The sequence below is a fragment of the Accipiter gentilis genome, chromosome 12, assembly GCF_929443795.1.
Source record: "Accipiter gentilis chromosome 12, bAccGen1.1, whole genome shotgun sequence".
NCBI classification, from domain to species: domain Eukaryota; kingdom Metazoa; phylum Chordata; class Aves; order Accipitriformes; family Accipitridae; genus Astur; species Astur gentilis.
Window position 1 is genome coordinate 5,515,678 of NC_064891.1, and position 19,314 is coordinate 5,534,991.

Below are 19,314 nucleotides of genomic sequence, written 5' to 3' on the forward strand. Positions count from 1 at the left end.
TTTTGGAGGAATTTTGGCTTTGTTGTTGAAGGCTTTTGTAAGAGGATGCACTATACGAGTTGTAATTCTTATGAATTTAGCAAGTCAAAAAGTTTTTCTGAAATCAGTGCATCTCCTTTTTCCTTTGTCTTCTACTTTTCTTCCTTGCATGGGACTTGCTCTGCTAACTTTCCCTTGTTAGCATGCCTTGGTTTCAACTCTGGGTAAAATTGCTATGTTGACCCATAGTGCTGAGGGACTGCCCGCTATTTTGAATCTGAAAAAATGCCGAGCCTTCCTAAATCTCGGGCCTCCCCTTTCACCAGAATAATGTATTTGTTAGCATAGGATTAACACCAAATGGAAGGGTTGTTCTGGTTTTGTTTGAATTTTTGGCTATTGTTTTTAGTTGCTAAAGATTGCTACTGCAAATGTCTGTGGGATGTAGACTGCTGTTGAAAATGCCTGCTGTGATCCACTGAATGTGACATTTCCTGCTTTTTGTCTATATGTTGTCAAATGATACATTTTTGGAGTGCTGCATTTGCATTTGTCTTGCAGCATTAGGCCATACTTTTTCCTCAGTTAAAGTATTTGTCTTCAGATGCCACCCAATACATGTGTCGCAGCTGTCATGTATTATAGTCTCTGAAGTTTTAGGAAAGCCTTAACCACATGAGGTAGGCTGATGGGACACTTTCCACAGGTTTACCAACAAGTGACTAATGCAAAGACCGAGTCCTTAGTATTTCATGTAGTACTACCCCTTTGCCATAGGCAGTTGTCAAGACCCAGCCTTGCTTCTCCTGTTGGAGAAATGAATGGTGTGGAGACTGGTGACTGTACTTTGTGGTTGGTCATTGTCAGAAGGAACCACAAGGAACCAAAACTTCTTGGTCTCTACTGAATGAACTAAACCAGAGGCAGTCAAAAACCAACAGAGGTGAAAGCCTTCCTTCTGTCCCCCTTTGAGAAGTCACTTGCTAGAGCACAATTGTGGCCCAAGGTGAACTCTGCTTTTGGAAATAAAAATGAAGTAATTCTTCATTACAGCAGCACTGTAATGCTTCGTTTGCAGCACCTCCCTAAAAACATAGCAATTTCTTCAAGGAACAGATTTAGGCTTGCAGACAGAGGAAAGAGCTGTGAGGTTTTGTATGCACAGCACAAACAGCTACAACTTTTCTGCTGTAAGACAGGAAATACATCTGGAAACAAAGAGGGAATTTGCACCACCCAGGACTGCTCTTTGCAGCCAGCTATAAAATGATTAGCAGATTGAGGACCAGGGATATAAATCAGTGTGTAGATCTTACCATGTGTTGCTTTATTTCTATTTCTGTTCTTGGGAAAGTAGCTAGCTGAAATTCAGTGGCATCAGATGAAAAGACTAATTTATTGTTCAAATGGGGTCAATAATGTGAACTCTACAACGGTTTCTGTTGCAAGACTGTTTCATTCAAGTGGACCAAAGGCAGTTGAGCTGAACTTCAGCAGTGACCTTGATCAAAGAGGCAGACTGCTCAAGAGGCCTTTCTTATTCTAGTCTGAATATATTGTGGGTCACTGGGGGCTATAAACCTACTGAGAGAAAGGCAAAACAAAGTCCTGCAACTGGTCTGTGGCGTTGAACTTTTGACTTTCTACTAGTTGCAGCTGGGGAGAAGTCAGCTTCGCTATTAATGAAGTCTTCCACGCATGTGACCAGTCATTGTCAAACACACAAACTTTGAAGAGATTGTTTAGATGGAAAATCTGGAATGGAAAAAGCTGGTTTCCTCTCTCCTCTTGTGAGAAAAGTTTCATATATGATGAGAGAAGAGGCTGGAACTTGGCATCCAGGAAACTGTGTGTGCCTACCCCTGCTTGTGTCTCTTGGTGAATGTGCACAGCTTCCAGCCAGCAAAGTGGAGTTTGATTTTGAAAAATAGGCAATACTGTGCAATACTTTTCCTGTCATTCAAGTGAAATAAGAACAAGAACCTATAAATACTGTTTCATCGGAAAGATAGTGCAGCAACTTTCACAGGCACATACTCACAAAGGAGAAAAGAGAATTTTTTTTTTTCTTTCTATGAAACAGCACTGTGAATAAGATATTGTGGCCCTGTGTTCAGAGAATATATACATAAACCATCCAAGTTTCTCATTTACCATTCTTGTGATATTTCAGCTTAATGACGGTGGCAAGGCAGCCCGAGCACATGTGGGGATAGGTGATGTGGTTCTTACCATTGATGGGATAAGCACGGATGGGATGACTCATCTAGAAGCACAAAACAAGATCAAGGCATGTACAGGCAATTTGAACATGACTCTGCAAAGGTAAGATACCTTTTTCTTTTTAAAAAAGTGATTCAATCATGATCGTTTTGGGAGGATAAAAGCATGTAAGTGGTTTGGCAAAGTGTGTAAAGTTAAGTGGCCATGATTGAAGGATACGCTGCTGTAGCCTGAAATGTGTTTTGATTTATAGCATTTTAGAAAACTTATTAGATGTTAATTATGTGAGCTGACAAAGACCTTTTCCAACCTTCTGTCACCTGCTCTACATTGAATGAAGTCTAGTTCCTTTTCCTTTTGAGCTTCACTTTTGTTAACACTTGTTTAATTAAAAACAGGTCTTACCCAGGTGCTTTTTCCCTTCCCTGACTGACTAGGGGCACTTCTTTTTTGGGTCAAGTTCTGCATCATTGTTTTTATTGACAAACAGAATGATGGATTTAAACAGTTAACCCCTGAGTTACATGGATGAAAATACTGCACCTCAGGGTCATGGAGAGATGTTTCCTGAAATGATACTACTGTTTCACAAAGTAGCAGCCTCCCTTTGCTAACTGCAGTGTCTACTATAGAATTTACAGCTTGGTCCAGTCTCATTCTCAGAACATACAGTTTATTGAATGTCAGCATACCTCTGTTAGCCTGGGACTATGTTTTGGGTGGGGTTGGAAGAAGAGAGCAGGATGCTCATGTGCAGGTTATTGGAACTGAAGCAGGAAGAGCAGCAGCACAAGCAAGAAATTCCTTCAAGCTCTGAAAAGTCTCCCAGGGTTAAATACTGGCTTTTATTGGAAGAACTGCTATTTTTATTTAATGAAGCAAGTGAGCATCCTGGAGGAGGATTGGCCTCTGAAGTCATCACATAATGAGAACCATCTTTTCTTGTTATCAAAGAAAACAACAGCAGTTGCACCCTGTGATTTCTGTTCGTGCCTGCCTTCAGCAGTGCAAAGTTCCTCGATGAGTGTTGGCTGAGGCCCGTAACAGTATCTCTTCACCAGTTACTACCTTTTCTGGCAAATTATCCTGCCCTTAACGAAAGGACCACTTCTCCGAGTTCATCAGTGTAAGAATAAAAGAGATGATGTGGTTGTAGGTCTGACAAACATCTAGCCCTCCAGGGTGGTGGTGCTTGTTCCTGGCCTCAAGTGATGTGTAGTTGAATGGTTGTGCGAGTGCTGTCTTTTCTAAGAGGCTGCAGTTCAGCCCTTCTTGTTTCTTGTTCTTCCTGTTGTCCTTCTGTACTTTGGTTCTTGGCTACCCTTAATAAGGGATTCCCTTTGTTGAGTCTCTGAGGAAAGGAGTGTCTTGTGGCATGGTTCATGCCTAGGGCATCTTCTCGACTGAAACTTGTAAAGGTGGCATTAGAAGTTTCTTGATGAATCAGAGGTATTACAATGTGTGATTCTTCTGATGAGCTGGTATACCTAGTGTGTCGCTTGCTTTTCTGTCTCCCAACGAGGCAGGCAGGTTGTTTGGAAATGCACTTTCCAGGAGCCCACTGAGTCACTGCAGCAGGCAGCTGGGAGTGTGGGGGTTTGGCCCACTTTCTCCCGTCACCATAAATTGATGGGCAGGGTTGATATCAGATATAGGAAAGGAATAGCAGATGTGTCTCAGTCAGGCAATAACTTGTCTGAGGCTGCTTCTGGTTGGGTGCGAGGATGAGTGGTTTGAAAATTGAATTAATCATGAGTTAGCCCGGTCCCCTCCTGTTCTCACCCTTCCTACCCAGCGTAGCATCTGACTCACCAGCATTGGCTACCTGACAGCTGAAGGCTAAGTTAGGATCAGACTAGCAGAGATCAAAGGAATAGCATCTGTCCCAGCATCTGGGAGTGGGACAGATGTCCTCTCTTGTCCCTCTGCCGGTCAGCAGTCCCAGGGTCTCAGCTGTTTCGAATTCTGCCCAGATCCCATGAAACCAAAGCTGTGGACAGTGCTCTCCCGGCTGCTCTGTCTGTGAAAACCTCCTTGCTCTGATTGCTGTTTAGCAGGAGATTTGCTTCAGTTGTTTATTCGTTCTTTATAGCCTAGATGAAAGTGCTTCTTGGAGTCAAACTGGCTCACGCTAACTGCAGATGCTGGCTGCCCATGGGAGGGACAGCTTGAGAGTATAAACCGAGTGGCATGATAAGCCATTTTAATATTGAGGGATCTCCATAATTATATTCTTCTGTTCCTGCCTCTTCGCCCAGAACAAAACCAAACTAAATAAAATATTTTGAACTGTTATTGTTCACATGCAAGATTAAAGAGATGCTGTCAATGTGAAACAATGTTGGCCTTCAAAATATGAGTTGGTGCCATAGACAGGAAAATCTAAGACATAACTTATTTTGCTCTTACTGCTTTTATCTTGAGGGGGTTTTACACTTCGGAGCTTTTATCAACATTCCCATAGGCTACTGATAGTTTGAACTACAATGCAAGAATGTTGAGGTTAGTCTTGAAAGAGTATAAATTCTTAGATACTGCCCTAGTTTGCTGGTGCTTTAAAGGAACAGAATGATAAGTTGGTTAGTGGTGTTACTTTAAGGTCCAAGAGGATTGGAAAAGCATTATGGCTTGAGCTAATGGCTTTTGCACTGAGCATGTCCATGTGATGTTTTATGAAAGACGTGAAAGAACTCAGTTTCATCAAATTAGTTGTAGGAACCAGAATATATTTTGTGAGTTCAATTTGGTACGGTTTTGGTGGTAGCACTGAGTTGCCTTTATTCACGATAAATTGTAAGAAGTACTGTGCACTCATCTGTGGATGCCTGTGTTACTCTTGATCAGTTATAATTTGACACAGATTCACGTGGCATATGTGAAAATTAGCATAGTGGTGCAGCCTTAAGTGTAATGTAAAGATAATGGCAATATGGGGAAAAATTGCTGGGTATACATTCCACCAGCCTCATGGCATGTCAGAGACGGGTCTGGCTGTGTTGTTTGCTAGGGAGGGACTAACCAAAATAATCAGTAGTTATTTAAAAAAGAAACAGGGTCTTGCTCGGGCTTTTTAGGGGCTTTTTGTGTGTGTGTTGTGAGGATCAAAATGATAGTTGGTAGAAAAGCAGTGGTGCGCTCTAGGGATTAGTAGGCCAGTGAACCTGAGTGGGTACCACCTGAGGTTGATGGGCTCCAGCATCCCAGTTTGCACAGTGGCCAGGGCATGGTGACAGCTTGCCCTTTAAAAGCTGCAAAGGAAACTTCGTGAGTCTACGTGACAAAGGCGAGAGATTAAATTCTTTAAGACCAGCTTCCTTATTATAAATATTCTAACGTGATATGCTTTTGTACTGCTGATCAGGTTTTCACTTGACTTCCTCTATTCTTTATATGCAAAGTGGAAAAAATAAAATTAAGAGAAACAAAATAAGGGGCAAGAAGTAGCTTGCCTGGGAGGTTGGAAGGGATATTTAAAGCAATGTCTTCAAAAACTTTACTTACAGGTTTAAAGCAGTGTATTTATTATGGAGGCAGATGTGCATGTACCTTTTGTGGAAAACCAATTTAGATGCTTTGTGACTTGTAAATGAATGTTGGCAAAATATTTGAAGGGGAAAATAAAAGCTCCCCTTTTTCCTGTGTAAGGCCATATCGCAGCTTAGTTTTTTTAAATATGGAATTGTTCACTGTCCCTGAAAGAAACTGGAATTGCAGCTGTCACAATTGCAAGTCCACTTTGCTTGGAGATTGCTTAAATACAGATGGATAAAATTGTGCTTGCCAGCCATGTACACAAGTAGGTGCTTATTCAGGTGTATGTCTTTAAAATTAATTAATTCTGTAAACCGGTCTCGCTGTTTAGTATGAAGGTTACATTTTTTTAAATTGTGAAATAACATTTTAATTTTGGTATGTTATTTACTCATTTTTTGTATTAGCTATGGCTCAAAAATATGGGGTGGGTTTTTTTTTTTTTTTTCATTTTGTAAACTGCAGTTTTAGCTTCTTGATAGTTTGGGTGGTGGTTGGTTGGTTGTTTTTTTCCACAGGGACTCTTTCTTTGCATGTGTCCCTCTCTCCCTGAGATCTTGCTCTTTTGCACCCCAATATTTTATTTTCAGTTAAAGCCCTTTCCTGGTTCCCATGAGGACAGATGGAAACCAGATGCTTGCTTTTTGGATATATTTTCAAGTTCAGTAACTTAGCATGGATTTCCATAAATAAATCTGTAAGCTGCTGAACAGATAAGAGCCACCACCTATTTTTTAAATATTATTTTTTGGGACTGTTTCTCCAGACTTCTGCCTTAATGATTCTTTGGAAGTGAGAAAGATGAAGAATTGTATATTTCTACTGTTGCATGAGAACATGATGCTCATGAAAATTCTGGAAAAAAGTGTCAGTGAGCAATACAAGGATAAAAATAATATAGAAAAGCCTGGAAAGTTGTGTGGGGTTTTTGTTGTTGTTGTTGTTTGGGGATTTTTTTGGGGGTTTTTTATGATGTAAAACTTCTTTACCTCTATATTTTGTAAACCAGATCTGCACAGCTATAGTGTGCTTTGTAAAGGAATTTCTTTCACCTCTCACTATGAATTTAGACATTTAGGACAAAAGGCATTGGGACTGCTCGGCGTGGGAGTGAAAGGAGGAGTCTCAGGATTGTTTGCCTCTCTCGCTATATTGCAGTGCTTCAGAAATCTTTTTGGGTACAGTAGGTTGGCAGTGAGCAGTTACAGTTCTCCTTCCAGCTCTTCAGTGGATGACTTAATGGATTTTCACAAATGAACATGGGTGTTACGAAGCGGTAGATGAATTTCAGTGACAGCTGTGGTTTCTGTGTTTGTTTTTTTGGGTTTTGGTTTTTTTTTTTTTGTTTGGTTGGGGTTTTTTTTTGTTTTGGTTTTGTTTCCCCCTAAACCTTTTAAAAGCACAGGGTTGCCCAAGTGTCACAGGTGAGGCTAGGGCCTGCTGGGCGTGTTTGATGTCCATGTTGACAGGACTCAGAGCCAAAATTCAGATGAGCCTTAAGGCTGGGTTCTGCAGTTGGTGAACTCAAGTGTTAAAAACCAGTGACACTTATTTTACCTGCCTGCATGAGTATGAATCTTCATCATTCCGTTCTCCCTCATCTCTTTGGTTTTTCTTTCAGGAAACATGAAGTCTAGACTTCTAGCTTAAGAACAGCTGAAATTCTCATGATTTGAGGTCGGGTAATAGGGAAAAAATGTTATGTATCATTTGATTTCTATTTTCTAACGTCATTTTTCAAGTTATCCAATTCAGAAAGGGTTTTCTGCAGTAAGAATAGCTCAGTATGCTTTTTACTTACTATTTTTATTGTTCCCAGTCTTGGTTTTATTAGAACACAGTATGATGATATTACCATTTATTGTGTTGAGAGTCCTGCTCTGCTTTGGAAATGCACAGGAGGAAGAGCGTTTTGCTCTGTAAGGGATGTCTGTTCTGACAAACTATATGGACAAAATGGATGCTCTTGTTCCCATTTTGAAGTTGGAGAAATGAGGCACCTTGATGTAGACCAGGTCTTAAGAGACTCGAGTCCTTTGCTCCTCAGGTGTTGAAATACTCCCCTAGTGTAGGTTAGCTGTAATCTATTTAATTTCTCAAAAATAAGAAGCAGCAGTGTGGGGAATGACACCGGGGTTCCCAAGAGCCAGCCTTAGTCGCTGTTACAGGGGGATCTGAAGTCTTAAAGTTTAAAAGTTAAAATTGGCTCTACAGAAAGTTGAGAAAATAGTATAACTGCTAAATCAAATGGCAGGGGAGGCTATGATGATAATAAAAAAAAAAGAGGAGCAAGCAGAAGAATACAAGTATAGAAAGGATTTCAAACTGTTAACAATACAGGCTTCGCTTTAGGTGATGGTTAAAACTCATGAGTCATGGGTTCCTTGGGGTGGATATTTTGTTTCCATAAACCATATAAGGCTGTGCTTTAAGAAAGCTATGTTAAGAATGCATTCGGAAGCCTTATTTTTCTCCGGTTTTGGTTTACTAGTCATCATCATTTCCCTTACATAGCCATTTTGACTTTAGTTTTTTTCTTCAGTGATTTGTTTTTTTAGCATGTAGAAGGAGGTTGATTGTCCTGTGCCAGTTGAACAGAGGCAATGAATTGGTTCAAAGCATTACAACTTCTGAGTGATTTTTTTCTAAACCTGAAAACAATTTTTTGCTGGAATCCTTTTTTCTGTAATATTAATTCTTGCATAATTCTAATTTCAGGGATGTCAGAACTGAGTGTTGGATGATTAACGCCTACTTTGGGGTTTGCCCCCTGGCATGGGGCTGCTGAACCAGGCTGAGGAGCTCCATGTGGAGCTGGGGCTTGCCCGGCCGGCTGCGCTCGGTGGAGGCCCACAGAGATGTTCAGTATATAGCTCATTGAGGAGGAGGTGATCCGAGATCCGAGGTTGTGTGCCTCGCGGCATGAAGATGGCCAAGTGCTTTTGTCAGCCTGACCTTTGGGCCTGGAAGTAACCTGACTTGCAGGACCAACGCTGCCGTGTGATGTACGGTAACCGGGTGCTGCTGAGAAAGCTGCTTTTAATCTGCTAATTTGCAGAATCTGTTTCTGAGCTGGTGTTTCTTTGAAGTAAACCCTGTGAACTCTGTGCAGGCTCTTCAGATTCTTGTGGGCTCTGTAAACGCCAGCTTCAGGACTTGGAGGTGAGGCGTTGCTGGTCTAGAGCCTGGCGGTTTTCTCCTTTCTCTCGGCTCTGCTGGTGGTGTCTTATGGAAGACTTCCTTCTCTCCCCAAAGTGTGGGCTGGTGCCTTCCCAGACCACATCTGAGGCTGCAGCTGCTGGTGTGTGCCTCAGGCACAGGGTGACAGCTGCCCTGAAGCCTTCCAGGCTCATATCCTTGCATCTTAACAGGAGCTTTTCTAAAGCTGAAAGGGGTTTTCGCGTTGCTTTTCATGCTGCACGTTGCAGCGCAAGCACCTGAGTCATCTTAAGTCTTCCTGCTTTTTCTGGCTTTGAAATTAAGTGGCGTTGGGTAAAATGTTGTCCAAAGAATTCATAGCTAATGAATGATGCTGGGTTCTTCTTTGCATACAAAGGTGTCTTGGTGTATATGTATACGCACTTTTCTTTATTGGCGGCAATGTAGAAAGCTTTTGCTCCTAATTTAGCAGCTGAACAGGTTTTGCTAGCTAAGCCATGCCTTTGGAAATCCTGCCCACAAACTAAATAAGTGGAGGGGTACAGCTTTTGCTTCTAGCTGGAATTCAAAATCTTTTGTTGTGCAGAGCACTTTGCTGCACATCAGCTAGCAATTAGGTGAACCGCAAAACATGCTGCAGCTAAGTGAACCTGACAAACTAAAGACTTGCCTGGAAGTTCAAAGGAGAGTTGCTGGCGTGAAAATGGAAGGTTGCAGGGTAAAAACGGAGTTCAGTGACGTTTGCAGGATCATACCTATTCATCTGCCAGGAAAATGGGTGGGAGTGAGGACTAGTTAAGCAGTAGCAGCCTTCCTCACATTGCATACCTTTAGAGCCTTCCTGAGGATCTTTATTGCTGCAAAAATCAGGATCTGTAAAGGCTGTTCAGTTTCTTGAGGTTGATACAGTATGTAGCATAGGAACATAAATACAGTAGTAAATATAGATAGTGGACAATGGCAGGTGCCAAAGGTAGCTGATTTTTTACTGAATGTCAAAATGTTTCCTTCAACTTTAAGTTTAAAGACTTTTTTTTACTTTAATTTCAGTTACATTCCCCTCCCCTGTGCCCCTATCTATTAATACCACCATAGGAAAAAAAAAAGGCAAACAAAATCAAGCAAAGGAGCAGCCCTGGAATTGAACATTTGATTCAGTCAGGGTTGAAAAAGAAACATGTTACGGGTGGTTGTTTCTTTTTTTTTTTTTTTTTTTTTTATTATTTTTAGTTTGTTTGCCCCAGGGAATGCAAAATATCACCTCTGAGTTGCAGCAATTGAAGCAAATTTACCATTATGCTTTTGAGGTTTTGTCTACATACTGTATCATGGTGGGCTGAACCTGAGGGCAGTCAGATTAGGAGGGTATTTCAGAACTCCACCTTCATTTGTATGAAAATAAAGGAAGCCACCATCAAGTAACTGCCTCTCACAAGCTGGGAACCTGTAATTTCAATGTGGGACAAATTTTCAGGATTCCTACCCTCACAGTCCAAGTCCTTGATGGAATAAGGGTTGATCAATTGAGAGACTGCTTGGGAGGATAGCTCAGATGTTATGATCAGCAGAGCCTTATAAGTAGCTGGGTGGGAAATGAGTTGGGGCATCACTATCTGAAGGGTAGTGAGTGCTTGTGGGAGGAGGTTTGTAAATCTTGTGTAATCTGAGGGTCCCTCACTGAAAATGGAGGGAGAAGGTGTTGGATCCCAGAAGTTCCCACCTGTTTGCAGTGGATCAAGTGGTAACTAAAGGGCCTTAACTGGTCGTCTTGCTTTTTTTCCTTTAACTAGTGAGAAATGTCTGTGCCTTTGCTTTATACAAGTTGTTGCATAGCACAGACACCTGACAAATAAAGCAAAATCTAAATCTGAACTTTGTCTCCTAATTTTTTTTTTTTAATTTTTTTTTAAATATTGCTTGTTTTCAGGCAGGGAAGTAAAGATTTTTATTTATTTATTTATTTTTCTTTAAGAAGTGATGAATGTGATTTTGCTGACCCTATAGGTGTTTGCTGTAAGGTCTGAAACCGTGCATATCTTTCAGATATGTTGGGACTAGCCGAAGAATAAATGTTTATCACCTGTTGTTATTATATGGACTATAGTCTTTAATTCCTACATTTAAGGTAGATGTGAAAACAATTGCCTTCCGTTATAGTTCCACTCTAGGGATTAAACCACTCTGATGTACAATGATGTGAGACTCTTTTAAAACAAAGATTCAATTGCTAAAACAAAAAATATACAGTGCAAAAGATTATATGAGTTTCAAAAGTGGTTTTACACAAGCAGATCTCTAGAAGGATAATAGTTTCGGCTTGATGTTTAGATGTACAGTAGTTTAGAAGCCTGTTTTCATTCTATTTAAAACTAAACTAAAACTAATCTGTATTCTAGCTGAGATCTGACACAACTGATATCTGTCTGCGAAGACAGGAACAAACACTGATGATTTATTCAAATATATTTTACCTGAAACAGTGTACTTGGTAGGAAACATCTGTTAATTAGGTCATCTTGATCTTGGCATGTGCTGGATGGCCAGTACGCCTCAGTATGTGAGGTGAGGACCAGTTTGCAGCGCTCTGCCTAGTGGGTAAAAGACAAGTTTATGATAAACTGCTGCTTGTGATTTAAAATAACTTTCTGCAGTACCAATAGCTTTCTCCTTCAGAATTCGAAAAAAGTTGAGTTGAGGGAGTACCTTTGTGGGCATCAGGGAATCACCTAATGTACTCCACATGGTTTGATTTTATGTGCTTTTACTGTAAGCAAGGACTAACATTTGCAAGCTGAAATTTAATACAGAAAATATGTCTACATTGATTGCGGTGGTAAGTAGTGTAACTAGGAGTCTGACCACTGTCTAACAGTAATCTGCAGGTTGCAAACTCCTCAAGTTAGGTTTGATTGTCTGTTAAGTTGATTTACATTCCCAGTGTTGAAAAGCCTTTTCATTGCTATTGAAGGGTAGAAGCAGAACATGCAATACATGTACAAACATCCCCACTTTGAAGAGGTGCAACTCTTCCTAAGTGACCTTTAATAGCATAGATGCTTCTAAGTAGCAGATTTATTTCCAAAACATTAAATATAGGTATTTTAGGAATACAGGAACAAAGCTAAGCTAATCTTCATTATGGAAATCTAAAAAAAATCTCTTGAAAACTACAGGAGTTAATTTTGCTGACTATTGATATCTACGTGATGTGCAACAAAGCTTCTGTTTAATAGGTAGAAGTGCCAGCTTCCTACATGAGGGGAAGGCATTTAGTCTCAGCTAACGGTGCAATACCAAATCAGCCTTTCTGTAGTTGTCATGTCCCATGTGCTTTGGGCTACACCACCATTTTCAAGACCTGTAGCACCAGTAGAAGTTTGCTCCATGCGATTTTTGTTTTTCCTTATCTCTTCTCCTCACACAGATGATGCTAAAAGGTGTGTTGTGGGTTTTGGGTTTTTTTTAGGGGGGGGGGGGGGGAATTCTTTTTTGGGTTTGGTTTGGATAGTTTCAGAAAAAGGCAGAAATTGAGCCATTCAATAGTTCAGATTTTGATGCCTGATAGGCAAGCTGTTTGCTCTTAGTTGCAATGTTGTTTGCTCTTAGTGTGATTTCCCAGTCAAGTCCTGCTTTTTAGTTATTCTGAGGAAAAGGTTCATAGCTGTGTTTCAGGAAGCTCCTGTTTTCCTTCCATTTATAAATAATCCTCAGAGGGGAGTGTAGATGTTTTTTCTTTAATGAGTTACAGCAAGCCATCAGAAAAGTGATATTCTTAGGATTTTGTTATATTTTGTTTCATTTGAAGTGATCTCCATGGAGTATTACTCTCCAGGAGGCCTTTGATGCAATTCTGGCTTTCATTTCCTTATTTTCTAATGGACTTCCGTGGTGTTCACAGTGACAGTCACCGATACTCCATAAGCACTGTAGCATAATGTAGCAAAACATTGTTTTTTGTTTCTCTAGTAACATTACCTACTGTGTGCAGCAGCTAATTACAGCTTTTTTTAAGATGCTATATTACTTGCAAAATGTTTTCCATTAGTGATCTTGCTATTTTAGGTATTATTTTATTTGTCAGAACTGATTTAGTGGTAAAATGTAGGTTTTAAATTAATGATTTCTAATTCCATTTCTGGATTTGCAGCAGACTTGGTTTGGCTTTAATGTTTTATTTCCCAGAACTAGAAGTTTCCTCTTTTTCTCATGCAGATAACCTTTATCTACCTTTCACACAGTCAAATCTGATCTTACTTGATAGCTGCTGAGCCTCTGAGGACTTCAGTAGAAGATACTAGGAAAAACAAAAGTATGATGATCATTAAATCAGTGATGACTATTCCCATCATTTTTGTTTAGTTCCTTGTGAACTAAAGTGTCTGTGTCCTCCCCCCAAATATTCTCTTGTTGTTAAGAGCCCTGTAGGCAAATATTGATCGTTGCACTTATTTTTACATTTTGGTGATGACGTAAATCTGCTTTGAACTGTTAAATAATATTTAGGTTTTGGAGTGCATACATGTTTTAATTCCCAATGAGAAGTTTCCCACAACAAAATAAAATGGTAAGAAAGATGTATTCTTGGATGCTCTGGTGCAAAACACATTGTAGAGCTTTATTGCCCTGTAAAAAAAACCTGAGAGTTTCATCTTTTAATGCTGCTGTTAGTTCAATATTAGAAGTAAAATCCAGCTTTTTCTGGTGGTTGTATAACAAAGAGCTGTGTATATATTGATTTTTACATCCCCACCACTGCCTCACATGTTCCAATGGGACGTGTTTTGGCCTGACACTGAATAGGATGTGTTTCAGTGGACGTGTTCTGGTCTGAATACTAAGCCTGAAAAATAAGAGAATTGAAAAACTGTAGGGATAGCTTTGTCTTAGAGGAGTGAATTAGATCAGTGAACCTGTTAGTCTGGTATCTAGACCCGTTGTGGCTGGTATCTGATGATTCAGCAGAGGAAGGGGGGTGAGAAGTAAATTATGCCTTTGTAAGACCTGCATGGTGAAAACCTGGGTGCTTACACAAGAGTTGTGGGTTTGATTATCATAAACACTTGTAACTAATAATTAAATTGGGGTCTTATGGGCGTTGTTTGATATATCTATCAGCATGATTCTCATGCCAGACAGGCTGTGTGTGGATGGAAAGTATTTTCTCACATTGATTTTTTTTTTTTTTTTTTTTAATGGCACTTTCCTCCAGCTTTGCGCACAGTGTATCCCCACTTTCACCTAATGTATGGTGAGTTGTTCAGAAAGAAATCGTCAAATTTCTTCACCCACTTCTATGTATCTTTTCTGCTTTTGGCAGGATCTGCACCAGATCTGAGCCTTTGTCAACTTTGTGGTTCAAGACTTGAGATAGGAAGTCTCGAGGATTCATCAGACGCTTCAGTTTAGTCACAGCTGAATCCTTATTTCTACCAGAAAAAAACCAACCACCAAACCACTTTGTCTTTGCAGTTGCTGATGTGCACATTCTTTCATTCACAGAGATGCAGCAATTTCTAGTCTTGAAAGGACTTTAGTTCCCAGCTGGGGCAGAGCCCTAGGGGACATGCTTCCTCCTGACCTCATGGTGCTTCTGGTGGAGCCCTTCTGTGTTTGAGCCTCTGCCCAAAAAGTGCTTGGAAAGAAAAATTTCCCTTCCTTCCTGTGATGAGTAAGGAAGTTTGAAAGTCCCTACCTCAACTTTATAAAGGTTTTGAACTGCCCTTTTAACCTCCTGCAGTTGTTTGGTGTTTGCTCCACAATCCTCCTCTGTCTTGCACATGACCTGACGCCACAGGCTGCTGCTGGAGATGTCAGATCCTTGTTCTCCCCAACCCCCAGGCAGCTAATCAATACAAGGGAAGTGTTTGATGCTGCCAATTTTGGGGAGCTATGAGAAGTGGGAATCTATAAATAGGTTGTAAAGATGACAGCAGAGGAGGGCAGAGAAGGAGGGAAACAATTGTCAGAATGTTATGTCTCAAAGAATAAGGCAGGTTTTAAGGAAAGATAGTGTAACTTTTAGCAGAAGAAGGAAAAGAAAAACAGTGAAAATGATGTGGCACATCATCAGCACAGAGATGTTAGTGTTGGCTCATGTTGCTGAATGACCATCTCTTCTGCAGAAGTGTAAGATGACTAAGACTTGCCTTTGCTTCTGATCTACGAGAGTTTAAAAACAAAACCGGTAGCAATAAATGTATAGATATGAAATGGGAAAAAAAAAAAAGTTATTGCCAATATCTCAAGAACACTTTGGGTAGTAATTTGCCCACTTAAAAAATTTGGGGAAGTTTGCTTACATGCGTTAGCTGCTTAAAACAGAACTCATGTAGCTACAGTGGGGGGGGTGGGGGTGGGGGGAGTTGTGCCCACTTGAACCAGAACTGAACCTGGATTTATTTAGTGATTTATTTATTTTTACTTAATGACATCCACTTTTCTTATAAACTGAGTAAATGATTCTTATTCTTGCTTATTTTCTCAGTTTAGGCTTAATTGCACTTGATGCTAACAAAATGTTTGGTGCATAAAATATTGGCACAAGTTTAGGCTTTAGCTTTTTTCCAGCATTCTTGTGGACTGTGTAAGCTGAGTGGAGTCTGTCTGTTAAAATGAAATTTGCAAATGAGTTCAATCTCTCTTACATTTAAATTCACAACAAACTTACATGCTTTCATATTTTGGGATCTTCATTGTTCCTCTTAGGGCCTTATAACTTTTAAGCTTATGATGTCTGTTGAGTATTTTCCCCCACAGCTTTGGCAAGCTTTAATCTCCTAACATTTCTAATTCTTACCAAGATACAATTAAAATATTACTTAAAAAACCCAAACCAAACCAAACAAAAACCCCCATGAAGGTCTAATAGGTTATTTTATGCAGGTGTGGCTGAGCACAAAATCTTCCAAAATAATAATAATAAAAAAGTCAAATTTGAGAGGTTATAAGCCATTGTCTGAGACACACACAAACTTCATAGAGAATTTATGTCAGCAGGTGAGACTGTTGTAAAGCTGGCGTTTCATGTTGCTTTCTGTTTGGAATAGTCTTCAGCAGGCAATTAAATGGGTTTTCTGAGTGGCAGTTGTTCTGGGGGGCTTCCTTTTTTGGCCTAGTCTGTTGTTTGCATTTAAGCTGTGACTGATCACTACTGTCCGAGAGAGAACATCTTGTTAGAAGGGAATGAATTATGGAAATAACATGAGCTTCGGCAGAGGGGACTTTTAACACTTGTTTAATGTCTTTTGGAGGGAAAATGACCAAACCCAGGGTAAAGTCTGTTGACGATATAGTATCCTTTCTAACTACTAAGCTTCTATGTGAAAAATGGAATGTAGAATACATTCTTAAAATGTATTACAGAGTTTAGGAAGCCAAAGTTTTAATGAGCACAGTGACTTCAGAGATAACTAATGCTTCTCGATTCCTAACAGATTATTTTTCCTTTACATACAAAGCCACTCCACATGAGCAGACTATAAGTTTCAGTGACAGATGAGTCACTAAAATACACGTACTGGGCTTAGTATAACGTATAACAGTTATTGCAAGTACAAAAATGTGTAATATTTTCCATTCAAGGCCTCTCAAGTGCTGAAATTTATAAGTGCGCCTGCTGTCAATAGTGGTCTTGGAGTCCCTTGGTCAAAAGAGCTGCCAGTTATCTCCTTTCCAAGTTTTGGAAGGAAGGTGATGGCTTGACAAGTCAGTCATTTTCCACAAAGTCTTGTTAACTCATAAGAGACCACCCCATTAATGATGATTAAGTAAATGCTGGGACTGATATTTGTGTTTCATCTCTTGGAGCTGCCTACAAAGGAGCAAAGTTGAATAACTTAATTATGAAGAGAATATGGTTGTGGGAATTTTTTATCTCAACTCGGCTGAAGGGAGCTTTCCTGGAGCAGAATGTGCCTACTGCAATTTGAGTGAGTGGGAACAAGGACAGACTGAAGTTAACCTCGTGGCAGGGCTGCTAGACTAAGGTGGCACAATGGTGTGAACACGGATATTTTGGGCTTGCATGGAAGTTGGGACAAAATCAAGTTTCAGCACAACTCAGGTAAATTGCACTGTCATTAAAAAAAAAAAAATCAGAAAAAACCCCCAATATTTAATCTCAGTTATATATATGTCGTGGTTTAACTCCAGCCAGCAACTAAGCACCACGCAGCCGCTCACTCACTTCCCCCATCCAGTGGGATGGGGGAGGAAATCGGGGAAAAAAAAAGGTAAAACTTCTGGGTTGAGATAAGAACGGTTTAATAGAACAGAAAAGAAGAAACTATAATGATAATGATAACACTAATAAAATGACAACAGTAGTAATAAAAGGATTGGAATGTACAAATGATGCGCAGGGCAATTGCTCACCAGCTGCCGACCGACACCCCGCCAGTCCCCGAGCAGCGATTCCCTGCCCCCCCCCCACCCCTTCCCAGTTCCTAAACTAGATGGGACGTCCCATGGTATGGAATACACCGTTGGCCACTTTGGGTTAGGTGCCCTGGTTGTGTCCTGTGCCAACTTCTTGTGCCCTGGCTGGCCATGAGAAGCTGAAAAATCCCTGACTATAGTCTAAACGCTACTGAGCAACAACTGAAAACTTCAGTGTGTTATCAACATTCTTTGCATGCTGAACTCAAAACATATCACTGTACCAGCTACTAGGAAGACAGTTAGCTCTATCCCAGCTGAAACCAGGACAATATAGAAGCTATTTTGGCAGGAAATGGGACTGGGGAGAAGAGAATTAGATGTCTTATGTAAGTGAAAATTGCTCCCTGCAGTTCCTAGTCACTTTTGTGAAAAGCTGCTAGAGTTGTTTTTTTTAGGATCCAGATAAATTTCAGAACTAATATCTTAAACTAATGAATAAGATCGATGGGTCACTTTTTTTTTTAACAAACCCAAATGATCCTTACTTACATTAGCTGTTAAGTATTGTAGTGACACAGAACGTAGTCGTTACAAACAGTAAAGAACAAATGCTGCTTACAGATTCCGTCGTGCAGAATGCATAGAGGTGAGTGGAGGCAGCATGCCAGTGCTAAAATTAATAATGTATCAGTTCAATGTTTGATCATTTCAAAGGGGGAAAAAAAAAAGGTTGGAGAAATCAGAACTACATTTTATGGGATCATAAAGTGGTATAATCTGGTAGATTTATCTTGGTAGGGAGGATGGTTTCCTAACTTATATATGTTTCTTTATTTGTATACCAGAAATAACAAATTCATTTTGGACTAAAATACAGTTACAAAGTTTTGATTTTCTCTTGATGTGGAGAAAAAAGGGTTCTTTGTTTAATGAGAAGGACTTCATCTGCTATTAAAGATAATGGAGCCTGAGGCATTTAGCAGCCTTCCTGGAGAAACATAATACCTTGCAGGGTTGGACCTGAACTGTTTCTGCCATAAGCCAGTAATTAGCAGACAGCACATCTTTGATCAAGAACTGAATAAGGGACACTGTAAAGCTATTCCTTTTGTTTTCCTTTTCTTTCTTTGCAAGAGAAACGGAGAAGGTTGTAGCTTGCTATGTAGCTTTGTCCGAGGATGTAATTTTTATGGCAAATTTTTTACTTTAAAGCTACACCTTTAATTTTGATCATAGATATTTTTCTTGGCTGGGGTGGGTTTTTTCCTTTTTTTTCCCCTTAACACATTAGCACCAGAGAATGACTTTTTGTTAAGAGGAGGTGTCATGAATAGGTGCACACTGTGGGTGAGGCCAAAAGAAAGCATGGGGGTGAGCTGGAGTAATTGCAAACAGTAGATATTTACTCTTCACTACCCTATTCATTGTATAATTTGCTGAAATAGTTTTATTCTTAAAAAATGCTAAGAATTCATCTGATCCTTCTCATGATGCACCATGTTCCTGCTGTTTGGTTTTGTGGGTTTTTTAAACACCATGGAAGACTTGTCTCATGATGAGTCACCAAATTGTTAAGTTACCTCTTAACATTTTCAGCATTTTTCTTTTTTTGTCTCTCTGTCTGTCCATTTGAGTGTTTTGTTGTTGTTGTTGTTTGGCTGTTGGTTGTTTTTCTTTTTCTTTTTCTTTTTTTTTTTTTTTTTTTTTTTTTTTTGGTTTGTTTCTAAATTGCTCTTCCTAAAGAGGATGTTAGACTTCACTGCTAGCCATTTAGGTAAAAATGTGGAAATGAAGATACAGTTTATGCCATTAATGGTCTAATACAATTCCCTGCTTTAGGTCACTGTAGATTGCTAATGGTCAGGCAGGGAGTCAAAAGGGAAAGCTAGTAGAAATGGGCAGAAACTGGCAGAAATGGGCAGAACACAGAAGATGATTGGATTTCTGTGATGGTAGATGTGGAAGTCTTTGGGATTGGGGAGTTCTTGTAGTAGTCACAATCATTTCAAACTCTCTGCACCTCTAGGGCTGGTCAAGCATGTA

The 19,314-nt window shown here is 39.9% G+C and overlaps 1 protein-coding gene across 11 annotated transcripts in view; it reads left to right on the plus strand.

Moving 5' to 3' along the window:
* PDLIM5 (PDZ and LIM domain 5) overlaps nt 1–19,314 on the plus strand; it is a 135,122-nt gene that overhangs the window by 40,427 nt on the left and 75,381 nt on the right. For all 11 annotated transcript variants that reach the window (XR_007507857.1, XR_007507858.1, XM_049815432.1 and 8 more), the window contains exon 3: nt 2,153–2,304. Coding sequence is in view for 9 of the 11 variants with exons in the window: in XM_049815432.1 (XP_049671389.1) it covers nt 2,153–2,304 (152 nt within the window). In the remaining 2 variants the exon portion in view is untranslated. The remainder of the gene's footprint in view (nt 1–2,152; nt 2,305–19,314) is intronic.